Source organism: Heptranchias perlo, chromosome 34 (genome assembly GCF_035084215.1).
Source record: "Heptranchias perlo isolate sHepPer1 chromosome 34, sHepPer1.hap1, whole genome shotgun sequence".
In the NCBI taxonomy this organism is placed as follows: domain Eukaryota; kingdom Metazoa; phylum Chordata; class Chondrichthyes; order Hexanchiformes; family Hexanchidae; genus Heptranchias; species Heptranchias perlo.
Genome location: NC_090358.1, coordinates 11,690,932 through 11,715,854, shown reverse-complemented (window position 1 = coordinate 11,715,854; position 24,923 = coordinate 11,690,932). Strand labels below are relative to the sequence as shown.

The window sequence follows — 24,923 nt, the reverse complement described above, 5'->3', positions numbered from 1 at the left end:
ATTAGCCCACACTTTTCCAAGTGTCAATTTATTTTGTCGCGGATTATTGTCTCTAAAAGTATCCTCACTACTGACGTTAGGCTGGCTGGCCTGTAATTGCCGGGGTTATCCCTCTCCCCCTTTTTTGAACAGGGGTGTTCAATAAAAGTGGTGATGTTAAAAATGCACGGTCAGGCTTGTTATTAAATGATTGTCAGTTACTCACATAATGACCCTTTCAAGAGGCTAGGCACAGTTAGTTCCTACCCGGATGATATTGCAATAAAGGAGAAAACTTACAGAGCTAGTTTCATGAGAAATTAATTGGATTATGCATTATGTATAAAGTAACAAGGTCAGCTAATGTTTTGTTATATTATGTAGTGACAGCAAGGTTGGCAGTATAATTTCTGTCCCTTGTCTACTGGTACTTGTATGGGTCAGCGATACTTAATGTTTCCTTATGGTGATGCATTTCATTTTGATTCACTAGTTTGTAAAGATGCTAGATGTGTATGAAATTTGTCTGAAATAAAGATAGTTTACAAAAGTTTTTTTTTAAATGTTTGGTGTAAAGCATCAGCATGGTGGTGTAGTACATTGAAGATGCAGGGACACGGATTTGATAGTCTTCCCCGCTCCCCAACCACCCCTCCCCCACTGCCAAATTTCCAATGGCAGACACTGCTGTGGGGAGGTGTTAAGTGGAGGTCAGTGTCTGTCCACCGGCGGGAGATGGAATCTGGGAGAAAGTTACACATTTCCCATCATTGAGTTGTCAGCTGAGAGCTTGATTGGCAGGTGTCTGGGAGAGCTCCTCCTCCCCTCTGGCTGGAGGGCTGAATCTTTCACTAGGAGAAAATGGGTCCGGGAGAAGAGGTTTTTAATATCTTGCTGACCCCAACATTTTCTCTTTTGTTGAAATTTAAACTAGGCCTGTGTTGATCAGAGTTAAAGCTGAATGATCTTTTTACAGGGAGGAATTATTTGTGTTCGATGGAAATCAACCTGCTATTGCAATCATTAACACAGTGGAATTGCTAATTGCAGAGCATTGGCCTGTCAGTTAGGAGATCTCAGTCTGAAGAGGTGGGAATTTGTGTGGTGTTTGGAGGATGCTTTCTTCCTGCATTGCTCAGCTACCAATATTATATGTTGGAAGTAATTTCTCTCTCTTTCTGACAATGCTGCCCATTAGCCATTTCTGCTCTGAGAGTCTGGGTATGATTTTGTTCCTAGTTTCCCTCCTGAGATGGTTTGCTAAATTAAGACTGACTTGACATTTATTAAATTTGGGAAAACTGGGGGTCTAGTAACTTCTTGGTGAAATGAAAACTAAAATTTTGAAGCTGGTAAAAACCTGGATGGAAATAATAACGCTTGATGTGCTTCTCCCTCATCTTACAATATTCAGCAAATTTTTAATGTGACACAAATTGAAGCTGACCAACAAAGTTGAAGTTATAGAAATATGTTTTAGGAAATCTTATTATTTTATCTTCAGCTTCAACTCGCTTTGTGAAATGTGAAAAATGCCACCATTTTTTTGTGGTACTGTCTGAAGCAGACTCCAAGAAGAGCTTAAACAAAGAGCCAGAATCAGCAGCAGAAGCTGTGAAATTAGCTTTCCAACAGAAACCACCACCACCTCCAAAAAAGGTAAAATATATCCATACACTATAATATAATTCTAATGGAATGCTACAAGTTACTCTGTAGTAATATCCCACAAGGTAAGTAGGGTTGTCACACTGAAATGACACTGATATTCAGCCACATCTGAGAAATAACTTTACAGCTATTCATTTGGATTGAAAGAATGTTGGAGTTTCCTTGCTACAGCACTCCCTCAGTACTGTGCAGAAGTGGCAGCCTAGAATATGAACTGTTGTGGGGCTTGAACCATATTATTCAGACTAGGAGAACTAAGGCAAGCTGAGGGTTAACCTGAAACTTGCGGTTCTCGTTTTCTGATGAGTGCAGAGGTGTTCTTGTTTTCATATGATACGGTGTGTGTAGAATATAGTGTTGTAGTTTTAATAATTATAGGTGATTGTTCCTTCAACCACAATGTGTTGAGCAATGTGCACCAGCAAATCAGACATTTAAACCAGTCGACCTCTGCAATGCCATGGGAGATCCACTAGTGAGTAAGTATTTAAGTGTATGTGTGTACATTTATTAAAATGTCTTGTATCTAGGATACTTCTGCCACTGACCAGAGGTTGCCCTTTGTTACAATTGGCAAACAATCTTATTTTTAAAAAGAGGGAAAGAACAGAGTTGCATCTGTCCTCTGACCTCAACAGTTTATAACTGGCTGGATTTGCCTATTTACAGAGTTGGTCATAAAGACAACTAAATATGGCAACCATAATCCAGATCTAAGACTTCCTAAGAGCAACAGTATGAGAGGCTCACTTGTATGAATGATGGTCATTTGGGCAAAGTACTAGGGGTGCAGGGCTCTCATTGAAATGTACCTCAACAAACATCTTCAGGAAAGGAGTGGAAAAATGGTAGAGGAAATTGGTAAGAAAAAGAATGTTAAAATCGTCCACTACCTGTTTGTCAATTTTTCCTTTAAAAAAGGAAAAAGCAGCTTCATGGAGACCCACCATGTAGGGTTCCTGGATGGAAAAGATCGTATCTGGTCCATCTCTAACTGGCTGCCATTTATCTGGAGAAGCTATTGTTTTCATCTAATATATTTAGACTGGCTGCAAGGTTCTTTTATTGCAGTCTCAACTACACTAATCGCATTACATTGGCCTTAGACGTGACTACCATTTTTTTCTCCTCATGATCCTTCTCTAACCAAGAACAGACTGGAAACTGCTCCCTGGCCTCTGCCAGTACCTCAGCACTTGAGTTAAGTCTGGAAGAGAGCCTTTTCAGCTGTATAATCATAGCGTGAAGTGATGATACTGGTTGTAATTTGAGGTAATGGACTAGGCAAATCACAGCTTTAAAATATACTGGGTTCAGTATGATTCCTCCCCACCCCCATGGTATATTTGTAGCAATATACTTGATGACATTCAACTTATGCATGTTTGTGCCCTGGATTACTACTTATTCATTTATATTGTATCTTTTATTGAACTATATAATTCCATCCTTATGTGACTCACTTCTGGTCTTGTGTGTTCATTTTTTATGTATGTTATTACTGCCCTGTATACTTGCATCTCAATATATGCTAATGTTCAAAAGTCTCATTGCTGATATATTCTCAACATGGTCTGATTTTAATTTTGTTTCAGATATACAGTTACCTTGACAAATATGTAGTTGGTCAGTCCTATGCTAAGAAAGTGCTTTCAGTTGCTGTCTACAACCATTACAAGCGTATTTACAACAATATTCCACCTACTCTGAGGCAGCAAACGGAAGTGGAAAAACAGGCCTCTCTAACACCTCGGGGTTAGTATTTTACCAGCTTTCTGAACACATAATATTTAGACTTTAGCAGTTCACTGTGTTGAATTGAACTGGAGTGGAAATGCTAGTGTCCGTAGTTCATTAACGTTCTGCAAAACTATTGGGAAGGGATGGTAAAGAATAACATACTTTGTTTGCAAGTCGGCTAATATTTGCCTTTGTATAGAGCTGTTGTTTTTTGTATTGAATGGAAAAAAATAGAAAAACCATTGATGTACTGCAGCAATGTACAGTTTCACAGACCAACAACTCAGGAAATCAGATGCAAACAAGATGCTTGCCCAGAGAGAGCGAAAATCATACACTAGTAGATCAAATGAAAAGAACCATTTAGAGAAGCATGGAAGCAGGCCATCGGCCCACACTGTCAGCAAAAGATGAAGCTAAATAGAACAGAAATCTGGAAATCACTTGTGTGCAATCTACATTTGCTACTCCTATGCAAACTTGTCATTGGGTGACTGCACATTTATAGTGCATGAATCAGTGATTCTGCATATAGTATTGAAAGGATTGAATCATCTTCACATACATTCATCAAATAAAAAGTGAAACAAAGTATGACTATAATTTATTCATACTGAATTGAAAATCTGGTGTGAATCAAAACTTGCTTTTAAATCTCAATTACTTATGCTCCATATACATCAGATTAGGCCCGTCATCAAATGGACAACATCACGTGGACTGTGCCCCTGCAAATTCTTTTGCTGACTAATCCTTACAGTAGCCACGTCCTCCTTCTTTGCTGGTATGTTATAAAAGCACAACAGCTGCCAGTCAACTGATAGTTCTTTTTCTTCCATTCCTGACAGCAGTGTCTCACTATAAACTAAAGATCTGTGTCATTCTAGACAATTGCTACTTAAATTTGGAAATAAAACTTCAGTTAAAGACATTTATTTGTAGCATTGCTAAATAGTTCATGGAACATGGGTCATGTTATGAGTTGACTGCTGGGTCAGCAAGCACCACATAAAGCAAACTCCTTGCTTACTTGATCCATGACTTCATCAAGGGAAATCATCAAGAGATCTATCTGTAAGGTGACCAATCATAGCAATTCTTATGCTCTACTAAACATTGTCTGGAATGTAATCTAAATAATCTTTTTAGGATAAACCTTCAAAAGATCAGATGGTAGATAGACCACTACTACTTTTCTTCTGTTACCACTACTGAGGCTTTATCCTGATGTTCGTGAAGGATAAGCAAGGGAGAGTATAGATTGTCCACCTTTTGGTATTCATTCTTTGGTTAACCTCCACGTACATAATACAAATATAAGGAGTCACACAACACCAGGTTATAGTCCAACAGCTTTATTTGAAATTCAAATAAAGCTGTTGGACTATAACCTGGTGTTGTGCGACTCCTTACATTTGTCCACCCCAGTCCATCACCGGCATCTCCACATCATAATACAAATAGACTCAACGTTGATTAAAACTTTTATTAAGTTTGAAAAATTATTCCACACTGTCAAACTCTGATCCACTCTGAAGTTTGCCTCTCTCCTAGTACTAAGGGTTCTTCTAGGTCTGGATTTCTTGCACAATGTGGGAACCAGGGAAGTCCATTTATGTGGCTCTGGCATGTCCACAGAAAACAAAATTCTGACAGGGACATTGTTCTTGTGGTTTTTTTAATTGAACAATAGATCTGTTCCCTGATGTATGTTAAACGTCAAAGAATGAGGAAGACAATACAAAAGGTGGGTAATCTAACATCGAGTTAACTGGATTTCAAAGAAATTCAAGTGGCATTGCCAATTTTCTGCTTATATTTCATGTCTATATTTGCTTTTGGTAAGCAAGAATATATGTGTATAGTCTTTCACTAAAAACATGTCAATGAACCATCAAGGTTAAAACTAGCAGTTGCTAATTTTGTTTGTGCAGTCTGGTTTATGTAAAGAGATATAAGCCCAAAACAATGGAATGTTTCTTTGTATGTTTCACTCTGCAAAGTAATTCAGTATCATGCAAAGCGAGCAGGACATGGGCATAGCAAAGCTCAAGTACAATTTGGGGTCGGGGGGGGGTGGTGGGGAAGAGTGGAAAAGGTTATCGAAAATGGCTAGTTCATATATTATGGGAGAAACATTAAAGAGCTTTTGACTACATTCTTGTGGGTTTTACAACTGTTATCAGGCATTGCAGAGCACCTTGCAGGTTTTCATGCCAGCTATTGCTGTGAAGTAAGTTAATGTAAAAAAAAATCAGTGTTTCAGCAGGGGTCAAAATCTCAAATGTTTTAAGTTTTATACTTTATTGGCTGTTGTAGAAAATAGGCCAACAGAATTTTTACTTTCAGCCTGTCAAGTGCATGCTGTTTTTTTTAATATAAAGTGTAAATGCACCAAATTAAAAGAAACACTTGTCCAATATTTTACAAGTCTGGAATTTGACAATCGTATCTCATTTCACACACTGTCACAGTATTGGGCACTCCTATCATCATTTTCTACGAAATCTTATTTGGATATCCCAGGTATGCAAGAAGCTCCTGGGACTTCTTTGTCACCAAGATAGCGATCATTCGTTCTCCTCCCCTTGTCCACCAAGCCAAGCTTGACAGTCCATTTCTCACAAGTTGGAGTGCTCCCATCCACTAAAAGATGACGGACCATACTCTGACTTCATTCCTCACTCTGGAAGAAAAAAAACAACAAAATGCACACTGCTAATATAATCATAGTGTTACAGCACAAAAACACCAATTCCCACATCAAGTCTGCACTGATGTTTTTTTCCTCAAGAGCTAAATCCCACTCTTGCTTGCTCCTCGTGATGTTTAATATTCTTTTTCAAGCAACTGTCTGATTACCCTTCAAAAGAATTTATGGACTCTCCTCTGATAACTCTTTTTGTGGCAGAGATTTCCATGTTCTAAGCACTAATTTCATGTGTTACTGCATGAAGTAGAAGACACAGTTAAAATTGAACACTTGAGTGAATTGGCTTTCATATGAACCCACAGCCAAAGAAGTGTTAAATGAGCTTGGCCACTATGCTATAAGGATGGTAAAATGCGTTATGTAATACTTCTGAAAGATATAATTGATGACTAACATCTATTTATGCTGAGTGTTTTATTTGTGATCGAATCAAAATGCCCTCTGGTTAATGGGCAGTAATACACTCCATTGCACAATGTTGCTTGTTGTGCTGCCTTGGTGTGCAACTATACATTAAAACCTTTAAAATCAGTTTTTATTGCCAATTTTAAACCCAGATTTTTTCAGTTTCTATTTTTAGCATGAAACAAAATAGAAGAAAATCAGGGGTGGGGAAGTGGGGGCAATTAGTGCCCTCAAAAAAACCAGGACATTTGGAGGAAATCAGATTAAGTAGTTACATCACTAAGCCTTAAGAAAACAAACAAGGGAGTCGCAAAATACAGATCTGCTAAATGACAGCCCACAATTATTTACACTGTTCACAGATAATATTTTAATGGTCTCAATGGGAGTCCCAGAAGTATTATAATAAAAGTTTCCATGGTCAAAAATGCTGTCAGCCTATTTTAGCAGTAAAATACATTTATGGTATTTGTGAACAGACTGTACTGAAAAATTTTGACACCTAAAATGTGTAAAATAGCATATCATCAGCATAGTATCGTGAAGCATAAATATCTTTCAAGGCGTACTGAAATATGAAATAGTTGATGCTAAACTTTTGCAGTATTTGCTTTGAATGGTAAATTGTGATCATTGTACACATTGTATTCAGTAGAGATGTAGCCAGGTTGTTAACCTCTACAAAATTATAACTGAAGCAGCAGTCAAGTGTTAAGAGTTTAAGACAGACTGCCTTATTTGTACCAAGACATGAGTTGCTGCAGCTGCACCTCAGCATTCAGTTTTAGTTTTAGTTCAAAATGCCTGCACAGATTGCTAGTAGTGAAGCTTCAAGTTTTTCTGCCTGAGGAATTCTTGACGAGTCATTCACCTGGAACTTTGCCCCTTATATACACAAGCTTAAATGTGGTAAACCATCCTTTACTGAACCAGAGTTCCTGGAATGTGTATTATGCTAAGGATAATCTGTACATTAGTGCTCTAGAATAATTTCTCCATGTGGTTTTGTGCTCCTAGCAACCACTAGTGTTTATTTTGTAAGATGTAACCTTGGTACAATTGCCCTCACTACAGTATGTTATTCCAACCAATACATTCAAAAAGTTAGCCAGAAAGTACTAGACGCTCTTTTTATGTGAATAAACAGTTGTAAATGTGGGGAACGACCCAGCCAAGCTTTTTTTTTTAAAAAAAACCTCTGTTCATAGAATGATAGGTTATAGCACAGAAGGAGGCCATTTGGCTATCGCATCCGCAATGCAAGAGCAATCCAGCTAGCCCCACTCCCCCGCCCTATCCCCGTAGCCCTGCAAATTTTTTCCTTTCAAGTACTTATCCAGTTCCCTTTTGAAGGCCATGATTGAATCTGCCTCCACCACCCCTCGGGTAGTGCATTCCACTCCTAACCACTCGCTGTGTTTAAAAAAAAGTTTTTCCTCATGTCACCTTTGGTTCTTTTGCCAATCACCTTAAATCTATGTCCTCTGGTTCTTGAACCTTCTGCCAGTGGGAAAAGTTTCTGTCTATCTACTCTGTCTAGACCTTCATGATTTTGAATACCTCTATATCAAATCTCCTCGCAACCGTCTCTGTTCCATGGAGAACAACCCCAGCTTCTCCAGTCCATCCTCGTAACTAAAGTCCTTCATCCCTGGAATCGTTCTAATAAATCTCTTCTGCACCCTCTCTAAGGCCTTCACATCTTTCCTAAATTACCGTGCCCAGAACTGGACACAGTACTCCAGTTGTGGCCGAACCAGTGTTTTATAAAGGTTCATCACGGACTTCCATACTTTTGTACTCTCTGCCTCTATTTATAAAGCCCAGGATCCCGTATGCTTTTTTAACCGCTTTCTCAACCTGCCCTGCCACCTTCAACGATTTGTGCACATATGCCCCCAGATCTCTTTGTTCCTGTACCCTTTTAGAGTTGTGCCCTCTAGTTTATATTGCCTCTCCTCATTCTTCCTACTGAAATGTATCACTTCGCATTTTCCCAGGTTAAATTTCATCTGCTACGTGTCTGCCCATTCCACCAGCCTGACTATATCCTCTTGAAGTCTGTCACTGTCCTCCTCACTGTTTACTACCCTTCCAAGTTTTGTCACCTCCAGATTTTGAAATTGTGCCCTGTACACTCAAGTCCAAGTCATTAATATATATCAAGAAAAGCAGTGGTCCCAGTACTGACCCCTGGGGAACACCACTGTACACCTCCCTCCAGTCCGAAAAACAACCGTTCACCACTACTCTCTGTTTCCTGTCCCTTTGCCAATTCTGTATCCATGTTGCTACTGCCCCCTTTATTCCATGGGCCGCAATCTTGATGATAAGCCAACCATGCGGCCCTTTATCAAACGCCTTTTGAAAGTCCATATACACCACGTCAACTGCATTCCTTCATCTACTCTCTCTGTTACCTCATCAAAAAACTCTATCAAGTTAGTTAAATACAATTTGCCTTTAACAAATCCGTGCTGGCTTTCCCTAATCAATCCACACTTGTCCAAGTGACTGTTAATGCTGTCCCGGATTAGCATTTCTAAAAGTTTCCCCACCACCAAGGCTAAACTGGCCTATAGTTGCTGGGTGTATCCTTACACCCTTTTTTGAACAAGGGTGTAAGATTTGCAATTCTCCAGTCCTCTATCACCACCCCCGTATCTAAGGATGTTTCGAAGATTATGGCCGGTAACTGCAATTTCCACCCTTCCCCCAGCAACCTAGGATGCATCCCATCCGTACCAGATGTCTTATCTACTTTAAGTACAACTAGACTTTCGAGTACCTCCTCTTTATCAATTTTTAGCCCATCCAGTATCTCAACTATATCTTCATTTACTGAGACTCTGGCAGCATCTTCTTCCTTGGTAAAGACAGATGCAAAGTACTCATTTAGTACCTCAGCCACGCCCTCTGCCTCCATGAGTAGATCCCCTAATGGTCCCTAATCGGCCCCACCCCTCCTCTTACTACCTGTTTACTATTTACATGCCTGTAGAAGACTTGGATGAATAGACTGTTGATGAATAGAAGACCTGGCCATAGACTGTCAACTTTTATTTGGTTTAATTGTTGCCATTTGCAAATTGTAAGTACTTGGGTGAATCCTGGTACATGTCAAATGATACAGCGAGGAATGTAGATACTTCTACAACACTATATAAAGAGAGGGTTGGTGGTAAGTGACCAACTCAAGGTTTTAGTGGTGGTTGGGCAGGCGGAGGAGAGTTGGTGCCTCCCTGTTCCTTAGTCAGACTCAAGATATTGGGCCTCGGACCTCATTGTAATAGAGCCGGCGAAAACTGGATGAAGATTGAAGAAAAATCAGGCCGCTGCTAGCGTCACTGTGGGGTCAGGATGGGGGGGTGCGGTGAGACAACGTGGGGTCGGGGCCACAAGTCGGGTCGGGGGGGGCGTGGAGTCGCTCTGGGTTGTGCAGGCTGGAGGCGTGGGGGAGAGGATCAGGGGTCTGGTGCGGTGACTGTAGGGGGGTCGGGAGCAGCGATCAGGTCCTTTTAATGTGGGGTCGGGCTTCTCCTGGCTCCACATTCAGGTATGCTTCTTACCTTCTTTGCTTCAGGCAATCCCAAGGGCTTGTTTCCCCGTGCAGCCCACGATAGCAAATCAATCTTGCAGAGAGGACTTCAAACAGGCATTAGGCCCTTATTTGTATATGCAAAGGGCCTAATGCCTGCTTCAGGCATGGGTAAAGGAGGCCTCGTGTTTGTCCTTACCAATATGGCGGCTGGCACACTTCGAGCCGGAAATGTGTGCCTGCTTCCTGCCAGCCATTTTGGGGCCTTAGGTGTCTGCAATTTCTAGGCCAATATATAGTTTTACCATGTCATTTTCTGACTTGTACTCAACTGACTTAGCAGTATAGTTCAGCATTCTGTTTGTTTTGTGTATCGCTGCTACACTGGTTTGGCATATTAAGTGCTAAATGTACCCTATTTGTCTCAACTTTAGCTGTGCCATGCACAACATGCTTGTAATGCCCCTTTTTTTTCCCCCCACTGTGTAGTACCTTGCATTTGTCTGTATTGTATTTCATCTGCTACTGATTTGCCTATTTACAGATTTTATCTTCACTTCTTTTGTAGGTCATCTCCACCAGTTTAGTATCATATGCAAATTTATGATTAGTGAGCACAGAAATAAAAAGCAATCTGTTTAAACAAAATTCAGCCACCCTTTTATTTTAATGCATCAAAAGTGTACTTAAATTCCAATTTTGTAGGAGCTATTTGAAGTACGAGTGATTTGAAGTGGAGTAAAGCAGTGTTTGAAACAGAAACTATTGAGATTTCAGCTTTAAAGTTGTGTTTTTTTAATCCAATAAGAATTTAATTGGGTTGAACCTAAATGCAAGGCACATATTAAAACTAATGTAGATCTTTTAATACTTACTGTAAATGATTTATTTGAGGATAACTGCCTAAACAGTGGAGAAATCAGTTTTAATTTCTAGTTAGATACAAAAAAGCAAGCCATTTAGTTTAGGTTCTAAGAGCCTAGCTTTTATGAAGCAGAATATTAATTGACGTCTACTGTAGTACATTAAGTATATGGAGAAGGAGAATTTTAAAATCATTAAGCTGCCAAAACAATTTTTGTCTGTACTGTATTGTAATAGCAATCATTGCTGGATTTGTATTACCGCCCCTCTTCGAAATGTCAGTTTTATGTAGATCTCAACTTGTTTTGCATTGTTTTAAACTTTTTTTATGGGGTGGGGGAGGCTTAAAAGAAAGATTTGCATTTATATAAGGAATCAGTGTACAGTTAAACTACTCCAGTCTGAATCTGTTCTGTATATTAATGGCAAAAGGTTTGTAGACTAGTGTGAAGAAACAAAATGCAACAGATATATTTATTAAATCTGCAGATTGAACGTTCATCTATGACTGTTGCTGCCGTAGTTAGTTTGTTGTTTGATATTGTTTCTAACCTTTCTCTGTAGAGTTAGAAATCCGAAGACGAGAGGATGAGTACAGATTTACAAGTAAGTTGACTCCATCTTTTCACCTGTGCCCTTTTTTTAGTTTTTCTTTCTTTTTTGTTTGCAACTGAAAACAGTTCAATTGTTAACTGAATTGTGTATCCAGCCACATGGATAGTCCTTGGTGGTCTAAAAATGGACACAGGTGATCATGAAACTAAATTTGTAGTTTGTTTCAAATTGAGGTTTTTTCTGAAACCCTTTCAGAAGGACAATAATAAATATAAAGTGCAGTGGTGTTCATTAAATAGCGCATCGTACTAAATACAGAATATGTTGAACAAATTTCTGAAACTTAATTGAAAATTAATTTTGGAAAGAGAACTTTTAGTAAAATTTATCACAATTTTCCACAAGTTCATAATTTTCCTCCAGTCTCTAAAGCCGCCTGATCCTTATTTTTATGGCAGCCTTTCCCATTTGCTACCTTCTACCTCTCCTAAAACAAGAAAGATCCAATTTATGATTTACAACTCTTTTTCTAAAAAAAAACAATAAAAAATTTGTGACATTCATGGAAAACTTGATTTGAGAAAGGCTTGCTCTTGCTTGCTTCATGATGTCTGAGGTATACACGGTGCTGGTGAAAAGCACTATGGTCGTTGTCTCCCAGATTGTTCTGTGTGGTAAACAACACCCACAATTTTTATGCTGTCAGTAAAATTTTATAATCAAATAAAGTTGAATCACCAAGTTGATAGGTTATAAAAACCTGTATGAAGTTATAATCTGTACACTGGCCTTTACAGAACATAACTTTTGAAAAGATGGAAATCGGCAAATTTCAGCTTTTTGGTATGCATTATCTGGTGGATGTGATGGTGCTCAAATTTATTCCTTCATCTGTTTGTTAAGCCATCATTTGTTCATCATTTTTAAAAATGTCTTTGTGACTCCACAGATCTGCAGTGCAGTGCTGCTGTTGTGTGTTGTATGTGTGCATACGTATGTTTGTGCGCGTGCGCATGCATGATGAGAAAACTAATGCTGTATCGTGTACTTTTTTCCCATTAAAATAAAGCTGTATCTTTTGAAATTAGACAGATTTTAAGAACTTAAGGATGCTGGAATGAGAAAAGGCTATTCAGTTCTTCCAGCTCACCCCATCATCCTGGTCCTTTTTCAGGATCTGATCTAACTCTCTTTCCTCTTTCTCCAAGCCTCTATTATTCTACTCTTTGCAGAATCAGAAATTAATACAGTTCCCTTTTGAATGCTTCAGTCTGTCAGTTACAGGAATGTCCCATGGTGGCTCCATTGCAAACAGTTGGAGTGCAACTTCAATCAGATTTAGAGCTGCTGTAGAGGCGCCTGATCCCAGAAGCTACTCAAGACTGGCAAATCTGCATTCTCAGCATGCAGCATTGTTTCATTGGGATCAGCGGCACTTAGCCTGGTTTGAAGTCACATCTGCCCTGTAGTTTGCAATGAAGGCAATTGGGGTTGCCCTCATTGGGAGGGAGTCCTAGCTCAGAAGTTTCTATGCTGGTAATAAAATTGAAGGTCTTTTTTTAAAGAAAAGTCAAAAGAAATTTATGATGAATCTATTACTTTCTTTCATAAAAGTCAGTGCACTTGGAACAGTATGCTGACTGTATGCCAAAGAAATATTATTGATTCTTTATAAAAGTTCTGAGACTAAATTCTCCGCATCTCCCAATGTGTCTGAACATATTATTTTCCTTTGTAATTGCTATCATACATTATAATGATTCTTTGTGTTTGGCTGATTATTGTGCCTAGATTTGTTTCTTGACTCATCTTATTTAATAATGAACCCTTCAGTTTGTATTCCTCTTGCTGCTTTTAGTCCTGATATGTATTGCCTTACATTTCTGTATGAGTTGGTAAGTCTCTGAATTTTACCTCTCCTTATCATTGTACTTTCCTACAGAACTTGATATCATCTGCAAAATGAAACATTCTACTTTTAATATCTTCATCAAGATCATTTATAAATGTTACGGACAGTAGAGATTCTAGGACTATACCCTAGGACATGGGTTTTCAATTTGGGTAGCAAATGTGGCAGGGGGGAGTGGGGGGAGCAAAATGAATGAATACCTGACCCCTGTCCAAGTTTCAGATTCAAACAACACAACATAGATTAATTGGGGAAAGGTGGTCCTAACCCCTGTGTGCTGTACAATCTGGCCTCAAAGATGGGTCACCATATTTGCCAAAGTGGCAGGTTTTATGCATAATATGTATTTGACTTTCAGACTAGCTTGCCTCTTCTCTGGCATTGCAGCTTCTAATGATCCTGAAATGCGACCTGCTAGCATTCTTAATTGGCCAGATAATGAACAAACCTGTAACCATCCCTAGTAATGACCTTTTACTGTAGTACAGATCGTAGTAGAAGAGCCCTACACTCAAGCATGAGTTTGCAGACATTTACTGCCAAGATTTGGGAGTTAGTAATAGTCCATCTGCTTATGAGACAATTTTCACTCAACTGTCTGAAGCATTGACAGAATTCGGTCTTCTAACTTTGGATGTGCCACTCTCCTAACTGCCAACTTCAATTATGGTGACTGGCAAGGAAACCAAAAAAAAAGAATGGCTTTGTCGCACTCTCTTTTTAGTTGTTAATGGCCACATTGGGTGCATTTACAGTGCAGCTGCCAGCCAGGCAGAACCACGTTTACATTTATTTGCTCCTGCCTGGCGAGAACTTTAACTGCCCTGTTCAGTTTAGAGCTCTGCACATGCTTGGATACACTCATGTGCAGAGCACTCCCCCAGCAGTTAGAAATTTAAATGTTTACAGTGCACGGAGGGGAGAATCTACAAACATCGTAGATTGTACAATGAGTACATTGTAAACCAGGTTTGACACCCCACTGGACTTATTAGTATCAAAGTGAAGAAGTGTGGGACTCTTGTCTCCAGGGAGTCAGGTCGAGCCTGACTCTGGATTTACACTGCAAGTTTAGCTTAATTTTAGAGTCAGATTGACCCTGACATCACTAAACCAGCAGTGTAAATGTCCAACTAGTGTCCAGCTTGATCCAGCATTGACCAATTTTTTTTGATATCAGAGAGATGTGGCAGCTGAGAGTCCTCTACAAAGTCATGACTACAATAGAACCACAGAGTTGCTGGCACTTAAGCCTAACCTCCATGTTTATGACAGTAGTAGAAAAGTAGCAGCAGCTTTCTATGTTAGTTCAAAAAAAGTCTGCACAAAATCATACCAGGAAAGCTTGTCACACTGCTCCTACCTGTCAAACTTTCTCCCTGATAGTATTGCCACCCTGAGCTGCTCCCTTTAGACACAGAATTCCAAATGTAAAGTTGACCATTAGTTGCTGAATCAGTAATCCTGGTATATGCTGCCTCTGGGAAATCTGATACCCTGTGCAACTTCTCAAGTCTTTCGTTCTGTAAGGATCAAATTAGTCAGTTCTGTTCACTTGAAAGTTATGACTCTGCAGCCTTTATCATCTATTTTGTTTTATATAAGAGTGATTTTATCACACAAATTAATTTGTTCAAAATATTTTATTTTCTTATTTTTTCTTTTGCAGAATGTGTAGTATAATAGTTCATGTATATTGTCATGACTTAAAAATTAAAATAGTTTAGGACACTCATATATCTGATTTATAGACATTTTTGAGAGCACAGATTACACATGCATCTTCAGGTGGGTTTATCATGCCTGAGGTTGAAATTTGAGGATAATATGTGCATTCTGAACTGCCACGTTCTCCTGTGTCTTATGCTCTAAATCCTCTTCAATTTGCTTTTTTTTGAGTATTGCTGGTTTCTAACTTTTTTTGTTTTATATATAATTATTAACCAACCCAAGGTTTAACCAATGCATTTGGTATCTGTGGGTACATTTGAAATATGAGATGAAGACTATTTAAAAGGCTATGGCACTTAAATGGACAATACTGGTTGATTAACCTAGTTACTAATTGATTTACTGGTGGGAGTGACAAAAACAATTTTGCACGGATAAGTTTATTTATGATAGACCTTTCAACCTAGTCATTGCTGCGCAGACAATTATTCAGATTATTTGAAGAGCATGTGTAGTCCACATTGTGCTGTTTGCACAGGTATGAAATAGCAATGAATGTTGTAAAATGTAGCTTTGTTGTTTTGATTCCTAATTTCCACCTCTGCAATGTTACCCACCTCCAACCTCGCCTTAACCCCCGCATCCCCTCCTCTCATTGCTGCTGAAACTCTTGTTTACATTTTCAATACCATCAGACTCAATTTTTCTAACACCCTCCCCCTAAGTTCCACCATACAGACTCATCCTAAATTCCACCGTCTGCATCCTGACTTACAGTAAGTCACACTCCATGCCCGCCAACCTCCATTGGCTCCCTGTCCTCCAATGCAGCAAATTCAAAATTAGCATCCTCCCCAGCTCTGTAATCTTCTCCAGTCCTATGTCTGACCATGTTCTCAGCTCTCCTCTTTGGAACACTCTCCCTGAATCTCTACCTTGCTACCTCTCTTCCCTCTCTTTAAAAGCCTTCTCAAAACCAATCTTTTTAACTGTGCGTTCAGTCATCTTTCTGAACTTTTTTACTACTGTTCGGCATCTCCTCTATGAAGCACCTTGGGATATTTTCTCCGCTAAAGGCATTGAATAAATGCAAGTTATTTTTGATTAGTATTTAGACACTAAAATGGCTAGTAGTGTGTATATATAGTTAAGAATAACACGGTAATATTTATAGCATAAACACAATACTATGCAGTTCTGGAAAATAAATCACTTACTATCCCCACAAAATTAGTCATTCAGTGTTAGAAATACCTATAAGAAAATTGCCCAACTTGCTGGGCCTTGGGACTTGAGTTCTGCTTCTGTCCCATAATTGGAAATTTCACCTGAGCCTTGATTGTTGAGAATTACCAGCTTTAATTGACAAATTCTGAGTGTATAAGATAAATTGTGAAAGTTGTAGCTTTTACATTGCTGTGGTGGATCTACAATACCTAGAGCACACCATGATAACCTATGTCACATGGCAACCAGATAGAAAAGGATCCTTCAACTGGGCTGGGGAGCTTCAGATTTTGTGCATAAATTGTGTGTGTGAGAGACAGATGTGATATGGAAGTTTAGTTCTTGCTCTGCTTCTGTGGAACTAGGATAGTCAGAGTGCACCCTGCAAACCAAAGTCAAATGACAACCGTGCAGAAAAATTACTTGAATTCAACTTTTTTTTCAGTGTTTTATACAGCTTTGAGCCATTAAATAAAAATTCTGAACTAACAGTGTTGTTTGAACATGGTTTTATTATCTGTGCCATTGAGGGATGCTGATATTTATGCCAGGGCTAAGTTCAGACACTGCCCTGAATTGGTTGGTCAGATAGTTATTTGGGGCCAGACTATGGCTGATTATCCTTGCTCTAACCCAGGATCGCCGAGGCCAGTTGTTGTGCCCCCTAATGTTGCTCCATCTGGTATTAGTTAATTCTACATGGATCGGGGGCCAAATCTGGTACCTTCCTGGTCTGTATGGCTCAGCTACACACTGGGGTAGGCTCATCGAGGTGTCGGGGAGCCGTGGGCCATTTCTAAATGGTGGTTGTTGCTCCTACACTGGTTATATGCTACCTGTTCTAGAAAGAGATAATGATGAAATTGAGGAAAGACTAAAAGGCATGAGTTTGTGGGAAAGAAAAATTCTCCCCTTGATGTAGTCCCAGACATGCTGACTGATTATTTAAGTAATGAGGATTGGGATTACAAAGTTGAGGTTTTAAACTTTTTTTTAAACCTTAGATGTTACTTATTTCCAGCAATTTTTGTTTTTATTTGAGTTCCAGCATTTGCAGTTTTCAATTTTTCTTTTTGTCTCATGAGATGAAAGTATGTTTAGTGTCAGAGTAGAATAAAATTCACAGCAGTGGACTAGCATGTGTTTTTTTTTATCAATGTACGATGTTCAGGCAGGTCTTTACTGTGCCCATGTTATACCTGACCTTAGGTGTGCTTGATACTGATTCCAATTAGAAAACCTTTCATTCCCCATCACTGACATCTTCTATGTTGATTAATCTTCTCTTTCTCTCTTCCCCCCCCCCCCCTCCATTAAATATTGTCATTTTTTTCTTTCTTCATTTTGTTTTTGAACCAAATCATTAGAAAACTTTTTTAAAATGTGTAATCTAAATAAAGCAGTTTGAAAAATGTAATGTGGTTAAAAATTGTATAGATGTGGGATTCAAATTCATGTGACCTTGACAGCAGTAGTTTTATATTAGTTTTGAAATCACCATCTGGTATCTTTCTTTATAATCTGTCCTATTTCATTTTATGTAGCTTCTTTTCAATTGTGCCAGCAGAGGTATTTAGGACTCATATTAACAGATTGTAGGAACTGCATCAAATGAAAAAACACATTAAGCAAGTGACTTAAAGTTATTAGAAAAATCAGCAGTTGATTACTGTTGCAAAATACATTTTAAAAATATGTTGCCACAATACAAATTTGTATAAGATCTTTGGGAGTATTTGTAAAATATTGAGATTCTGTTTTTGTTCTTATCTGAAGGCTTGTTTTTCTTTCTTGTAGAGCTACTGCAGATTGCAGGTATCAGTCCACACGGTAATGCACTCGGAGCTTCCATGCAGCAGCAGGCAAGTCAGTCAATTCCCCAAGAGAAGCGAGGAGGAGAGGTGCTTGACTCAACTCACGATGACATTAAGTTGGAGAAAAGCAACATCCTGTTGCTTGGTCCCACAGGATCAGGTCAGTTTAAAAGTGGATGCTAAATCTTTATGGTGCTGCAGGAAGCTTTACAGTGCCCACAAAGCGCAATGCTCTAGTTTTAGTTCAGCAAATATCAAAATTGTACAACATTTGAGTTCTTAAAGACCAGACTAGTATCCAGAATATCTTGTGAAAAAGATGAGTGAACAAAACTTTGCTGAAATATTGGTTTTGCGTAAGACCAATCCGTTTTTTGCTGGCTGTTCTTGCAGATGGATGGTTGGTTGTAAGTTCAGACTATTGTGGCATGTTGGCTTTTAAACACCATGATTTACACTGTATATTGCATTGATTCCCCCTGATGAATGAAAACAAACTTGAAAATAATTAACATTACTTATCAATAAGTAATTTCAAGTGCTTAGCAGACTTGTTCAAACAGTGTTTTTCCTTCGTACACACAATGTGTCCTTTCCTGAAGCAGCACACATATTAGAACTGTGGAGGTGACTGTAGTGTTGTTTGTTCATACTTTTGGATGAAGATGCGTAGCAGTGAAGATGGTAGACATGTAAGATAAAACCTGTTTTTTAATCTGATTTCAGGCAAGACCTTGCTAGCCCAGACTCTTGCCAGATGCCTGGAGGTTCCCTTTGCCATTTGTGACTGTACTACCCTGACCCAAGCTGGTTATGTGGGTGAAGATATTGAATCAGTTGTTGCTAAGCTCCTGCAGGATGCCAATTATAATGTGGATAAAGCACAGCAAGGTAGGATTTGTGGATCATTAACTTTAGCCATAGTAAACTTGGAGAGCCTGAATCATTGAATTTAAGCACATTGCAATGCTGCCTAGGCCAAGTTTAATTTTGTACTCAAATATTCCATAATCCAATCAAAATAAATAAAAGTTGTATCTTCACAGCATCTCACTGCATGTACTGCTATCATTAAATTTGTAACAGTTGTGCCAATTTAATGTCCTCAGAATGATTCTCTCAGATCATGGAAGGACCTTGCTTGTTTCATCCTTTAACAGACACATTAAACTCGATGCATTTACTGGTAGATTGTGGTTGAAGCCTTTGCCATTTCTGTTGGCAACTTTTCAATTAAATTTGTGGTGTTTAGCAATACAAGTTGCTTCATAAACTGCAAATACAGAGCAAAGAAAATAAGGCACAAATTCATGAGAGATAAAACAAATTTGAAGAACAAATGCAATGCTCAGGCAGTTTTTTCTTATTGTTTTATCTGGTCAAAAACTTGATCTCTCAACTCACACTTCATAATTTGTCATTAAAATTAATCTCCATTTACTCATTATTGAACTATTGTAGTGTTAATTCTTATTAAAAATGTTTCTCTTGGAATGATCTGGACTTAAAAGAAAAAAGATTCTCCCCGGAGAGTAATAGAAATGAGGAATCTTCATCGGTCCACTATGGTCAAAACTCCCGTGGCTGTCCTCCACGCCCTTTTAAGACAGGGACACAAGCCCCAGTGCTGTGTTTTGGACTGTCCATTGACTTATGTACTGCAGCTGTGTCACGGCTTGCAGATTGTGGATGCCGTTGGCTAATTCAAAGGTTAGCTCATCCGCCTTGTATTGGCATTTCCTCCCACCAAGGTGCCCAGGGCACTTAACTGTCACCTGGCACCCAACATTAACCAGTCACAGGTCGTGTAGTCTACTGTTATTATGATAGCAGGTTTTAACGCCTGACCTGACACCTACGATAACAGCTACTTGCATTTATGTAGCACCTTCAACCTAGTAAAATGTCCCAAGGCTCTTCACAGGGGCATTATTAGATAAAAATTGACACAGAGCCAAAGAAAGAGACATTAGGACTGGTGACCAAAAGCGTGATCAAAGATATGTTTTAAGGAGGGTCTTAAAAAGGAGGAGAGAGGGATTTAGGGAGGGAATTCCAGAGGTTAGGGCCTAGACAGCTAAAGGCATGGCTGCCATCGGTGGGATGAAGGAAGTGAGGGATGGACCTATGAGGAATAGACTGCATTAAAAGGAGTCAGTAGTATGCCAACAATTTTAAAAGGGAGCTGAATGAGTGATTAGGAAAAGGATTGAAGTACAATGGAAAATTTATTATCCATACTCCTGCAGGGCAAAACTTGGTGTGAGATGTTACCTCATTGTGAAGCCACCAACGCTACTGTCCTGACTGCCATAAATCTCACTGGCCCAGAAGGAATAAATTCAATTTATTTGTATTTTACTTTTCTCCACTGCTGTATCATACATATAGGGCCAAAATTTGGGGGGACACAATCACCTGCCATTATCCATTAGGTCCCCTCCAATATGGCTTATTATGTTGGTTCCACTGTAATCAGAGTAATCATAGACAGCCTTCACTGAGCCTTATTTTCTTTGGAATTGAACTTTGGAATTTTACTTGTTTCCTAAATTGAAGTCCATGGACAGTGCACATAGATGGTAACTTGTCATCTTGGCTCAGTAGTAGCACTCTCTCCTCTGAATCAGATGTTTATGGGTTCAGACCCCACTGCAAGACTTGGGCAAATAATCTAGGCTTACTCTTCAGTGCAGTACTGAGGGGTACTGCATTATTGGAGGTGTTACCTTTGGAATGAGGCATTAAACAGCATCTGCCTGCTCAGGTGGACGTAAAAGATCTATAACACTATTAAAAGAAGGGCAGAGATGTTCTCCTGATGTCCTGGCCAACATTTATTCCACTGCCATCACCAAATAGATGCACTGGTCATTTATCTAATTGCTGTTAGTGGGACCTTGTGTACAAATTGACTGCTGTGTTCCCACATAACAACAATGACTGCACTTTAAAAGTAATTCATTGGTTGTGAAGTTCTTTGGGACATCAAGAGGACATGAAAGGTGCTATATAAATACAAGTTCCTCTCTTCCAAACTGTGTAAAAAGTTTTGGGAATGGTCTCACCAGTCAAGTTTACAAATGCACACAGTTCATCAAGTTTGAGTATTATAGATTAATGGCTTGGAATTGAGTTCAGGCAGAACGCAGAGGCACCATTGAGGAGTGTGGAACTCAGAGTTATCGGTGGCAATCTGCACACATTAAAATCATCAGATTAAAATTTCCTGTACTCTTGGGAAATCTGCCTCAAGGCAGGAAAAGGCTACCGTCTCATTACCCAATATTAAAGTGGGGGTGGGGGAGAGGTGAGAAGAGAGAGAAACAATTGCTTCCCCATGTCACTGTCCATGACAGTGCAAATTGTACATAGCCTGCTGGAAGAAGTGGATTTAATTAGCTAAGTGGCCTCTTCTCACTTGCACTTGCAGAAAGACAAATGTTTTTAAATATTGGCATATCTTTTTGGCAATGCTTCTGTAACTACTTTTTGTTGTTAATTGTCTCACCAAAATTCATTCTTTTGCAGGAATAGTATTCTTGGACGAAGTAGATAAGATTGGCAGTGTGCCAGGGATCCATCAACTACGTGATGTGGGTGGTGAAGGTGTTCAGCAGGTCAGTGATGAGGAATTTCAATTAAACAAATAGGCTAATGGGACAATGTTTTGGATAAACAGTTTTCATCATGCCCGTGCTAAAATCATTGACTATGACTATTCATTGGTTTTTGGTTTTAGTTTTTGCCCACAGAGGACAATAGAAATGTACTAAGTCTTGGGCACAAGTTAGAATGGAGACTTGTGATGTCATGACCTGGACAGAAACTCTGCTTCAACCAGGCAAGACCAAGAATTAAATATTCCTGGCTATACAATTTTCAGAAGAGATATAGAAATTAAAAAGGAAGGAGAAATGGCATTATAATTAAAGACATGTTGCAGCCTGTTAGTCTAATTTGCTGTTTTTTAGACCAGTCATTGAAGTATATGTTCATATTTTGGTTCAAATTCTCAATGAATAACGGACTACGGTAGTGTGGGTTAAAGCAAATGTTTGTGGCCAAAATAGAGGCAGCAGCTTGAATGCATCAGGGACATCAATCTTCTCTGTATATTGCATGTCCAACAAGAAAGAATTTAGTGCTAGATCTGGTCTAAGTAATGAATGAGGATAAGTAAGACACCTGAAGATAGAATATTCTACAACCAAATTAAGTTCACATTGAAAATAGATAAAGGAAAAGAGGAGTTGAAGATAAAGGAGTTGGACTAGAAATTAGCTAATTTCAGTGGGATGAAAATGGGACTGAGCCCATATTAATAGTTTGGGGAAAATTGCATATCAACACCATGGACCTGCAGTAATAGGGGATGGATAAGGTAGAGAGTAAATACATTCTAATTAGTAGTAAAGGTGGTGTGACAAAGGCTGAGGTTCCATGGATAAATGGAGAGGCCAGAACAAAAATAAGGCATAAAAAAGAGGCATCTGATAAATATGGTGGCAAAATACAGAAGGAAACCATGACAAACAACTGGAGTATTGTGTCCAATTCTGGGCACCGCACTTTAGGAAGGATGTGAAGGCCTTATAGAGGGTGCAGAAAAGATTTACTGGAATGGTTCCAGGAATGAGGGACTTCAGTTACGTGGATAGACTGGAGAAGCTGGGGTTGTTCTCCTTAGAGCAGAGAAGGTTTAGAGGAGATTTGATAGAAGAGTTCAAAATCATGAGGGGTTTAGATAAAGTAAATAAAGAGAAACTGTTCCCATTGGCAGAAGGGTCAAGAATCAGAGGACACAGATTTAAGGTGATTGGCAAAAGAACCAAAGGTGACATGAGGAAAACCTTTTTTATGCAGTGAGTAGTTATGATCTGGAATGCTTTGCCTGAAAGGGTGGTGGAAGCAGATTCAATCGTGGCTTTCAAAAAGAAATTGGGTAAATACTTGAAGGGAAAAAATTTGCAAGACTACAAGGGAATGGGACTAACTGGATTGATCTTACAAGAACTGGCGTGGGCTGAATGGCCTCCTTCTGTGCTATAACCATTCTATGATTCTGATATAAAAAGTTTAGATAGAATGCAAAAAGGGGGATCAAAAAGACTTGAGAGGGTTTACAAAAAAGCACAAAGGGAAATTAGTACGGCTTCCATAAGCACATAAGTAAAAGAATAGTCAAAGAAGTGATAGGACAAAATAGAAATGATGGGAGCCATCTTGTGCTTGAAAGGAATGAGGGATGCTTTAATAAGTATTTTATCTTGGGTTTTACTGAAAGATAAAAGTGGTGTACCTGAGGAGGATGTGAAAGAGCCATTACCAAAGATAAATATTCAGAAGAAACTCTTCAAAAAGTTAATGAGCTGAAAGTACAAAAGTTACCAGGTCCAGATGGTGTGCATCCCAAACACTGAGGATTTGTGGGGATGAGAGGTTATAGTTTGAAGAAAGGTTTTATAAATTGGGGCTTGTGTCACAGGAATAGAGAAGATTAAGGGGAGAAATCCAGTAGAGGTTTTCAAAATTGTAAAAGATTTTAAGAGGGTAAATAGTAAAAGATTGTTTCCACTAATTCATGAGGCAATAACAAAGGCAATATGAACTCAGGATTATCACTAAAAGAATGAAAGGGGACTTTTTTTTTTAAAAAGAGGGCTAGGAAACATGGAATGTTTTACCACAAGTGGCAATTGAGGCAGACTGGAACATAATTTAAAGGGAATTGGATAATCATTTGAAAAGGAAAATGGGCAGGGAATGGGATTGGAGTAGATAGCGTCAGTGGGAGAGCTAGACCTGGCATGATAGCCTGACTGGCTGCCTGTGCTATAATTTCTGTGTTTCTATGCTCCATTGTTGGCTATTAATAGACTACTTTAGTGTGTTTTTCATTTATGTTTAAAGTGCTGTAGGAATGTAACAATAGTGGAGAAGCTGTAGCATTAAAAAAATTCTGATTGAATTAGTTCACATTGTGTGTATATTTTTTTTTTAAAAAGAATGATTTCCTTTTTTCCACTTAGGGACTACTGAAGCTCCTTGAGGGGACAATTGTAAATGTTCCAGAAAAAAATTCAAGAAAATTGCGAGGAGAGACTGTTCAGGTGGATACTACTAATATTTTATTTGTGGCCTCTGGTGCTTTCAATGGTCTGGATAGGATTATCAGCAGGAGAAAAAATGAAAAGGTATGGCTTCTTTGACTTGTTCTTCGTATATCTTAGCTTTAAAAAATGTTTGATACTGACAGAATCAGAATGTTGAATCTTCTAGCATGTTCCATTGGCCACATTCCTCTGCGGTCACTACTGTTTTTTTTTCTCCTGAATTTTCTCCCCTCGTCTTAAAGCAATGACTCTTGCTGGTTAAAGTTCCCATATACCTTACCCAAGTGGCCATCCTTCATGTGTGATTATGGACAGTTAATGTCAGTGGGTTGTTCGGTTGTAACTTCTATCACAGCCAAACCAGATCTTGTCCTTGCATAATCTCCACACACATACGTATAAATCACTTTTTTTTTGCTCATAGGAGGATGATGGTGACATTTGGGACACTGTTAAATATCTTAAATGAATACACCCCTCTGGAGGGGCGGGGTGTAGGAATACATTTTAACAAAGAGAACTTTTAGTAAAAATCATATAAATAAAGTCCTTTTGGGGGTACTGATGGGATTATCAACTCTACCAAAATTAAAGTGTTTACTATTGTAAATATATCTGTGAACAGAGTTCTTATGATTTAAAAAATAATAGATTTACCAAAATACTTTGTTTTTGACAATGTAAGGAATTTGCATTACATTTACACTCTGTTTCTCTC

General features: G+C 38.8%; 1 protein-coding gene across 2 annotated transcripts in view; it reads left to right on the top strand.

Annotated features, from left to right (window-relative positions):
* The window catches only part of clpxa (caseinolytic mitochondrial matrix peptidase chaperone subunit Xa), a 51,336-nt gene that overhangs the window by 12,368 nt on the left and 14,045 nt on the right, over positions 1 to 24,923 (top strand). For both annotated transcript variants that reach the window (XM_067971428.1, XM_067971427.1), the window contains exons 4-10: positions 1,484 to 1,638; positions 3,246 to 3,405; positions 11,475 to 11,516; positions 18,073 to 18,249; positions 18,816 to 18,980; positions 21,621 to 21,709; positions 24,122 to 24,286. In XM_067971428.1, coding sequence (XP_067827529.1) covers positions 1,484 to 1,638; positions 3,246 to 3,405; positions 11,475 to 11,516; positions 18,073 to 18,249; positions 18,816 to 18,980; positions 21,621 to 21,709; positions 24,122 to 24,286 — 953 coding nt within the window. The remainder of the gene's footprint in view (positions 1 to 1,483; positions 1,639 to 3,245; positions 3,406 to 11,474; positions 11,517 to 18,072; positions 18,250 to 18,815; positions 18,981 to 21,620; positions 21,710 to 24,121; positions 24,287 to 24,923) is intronic.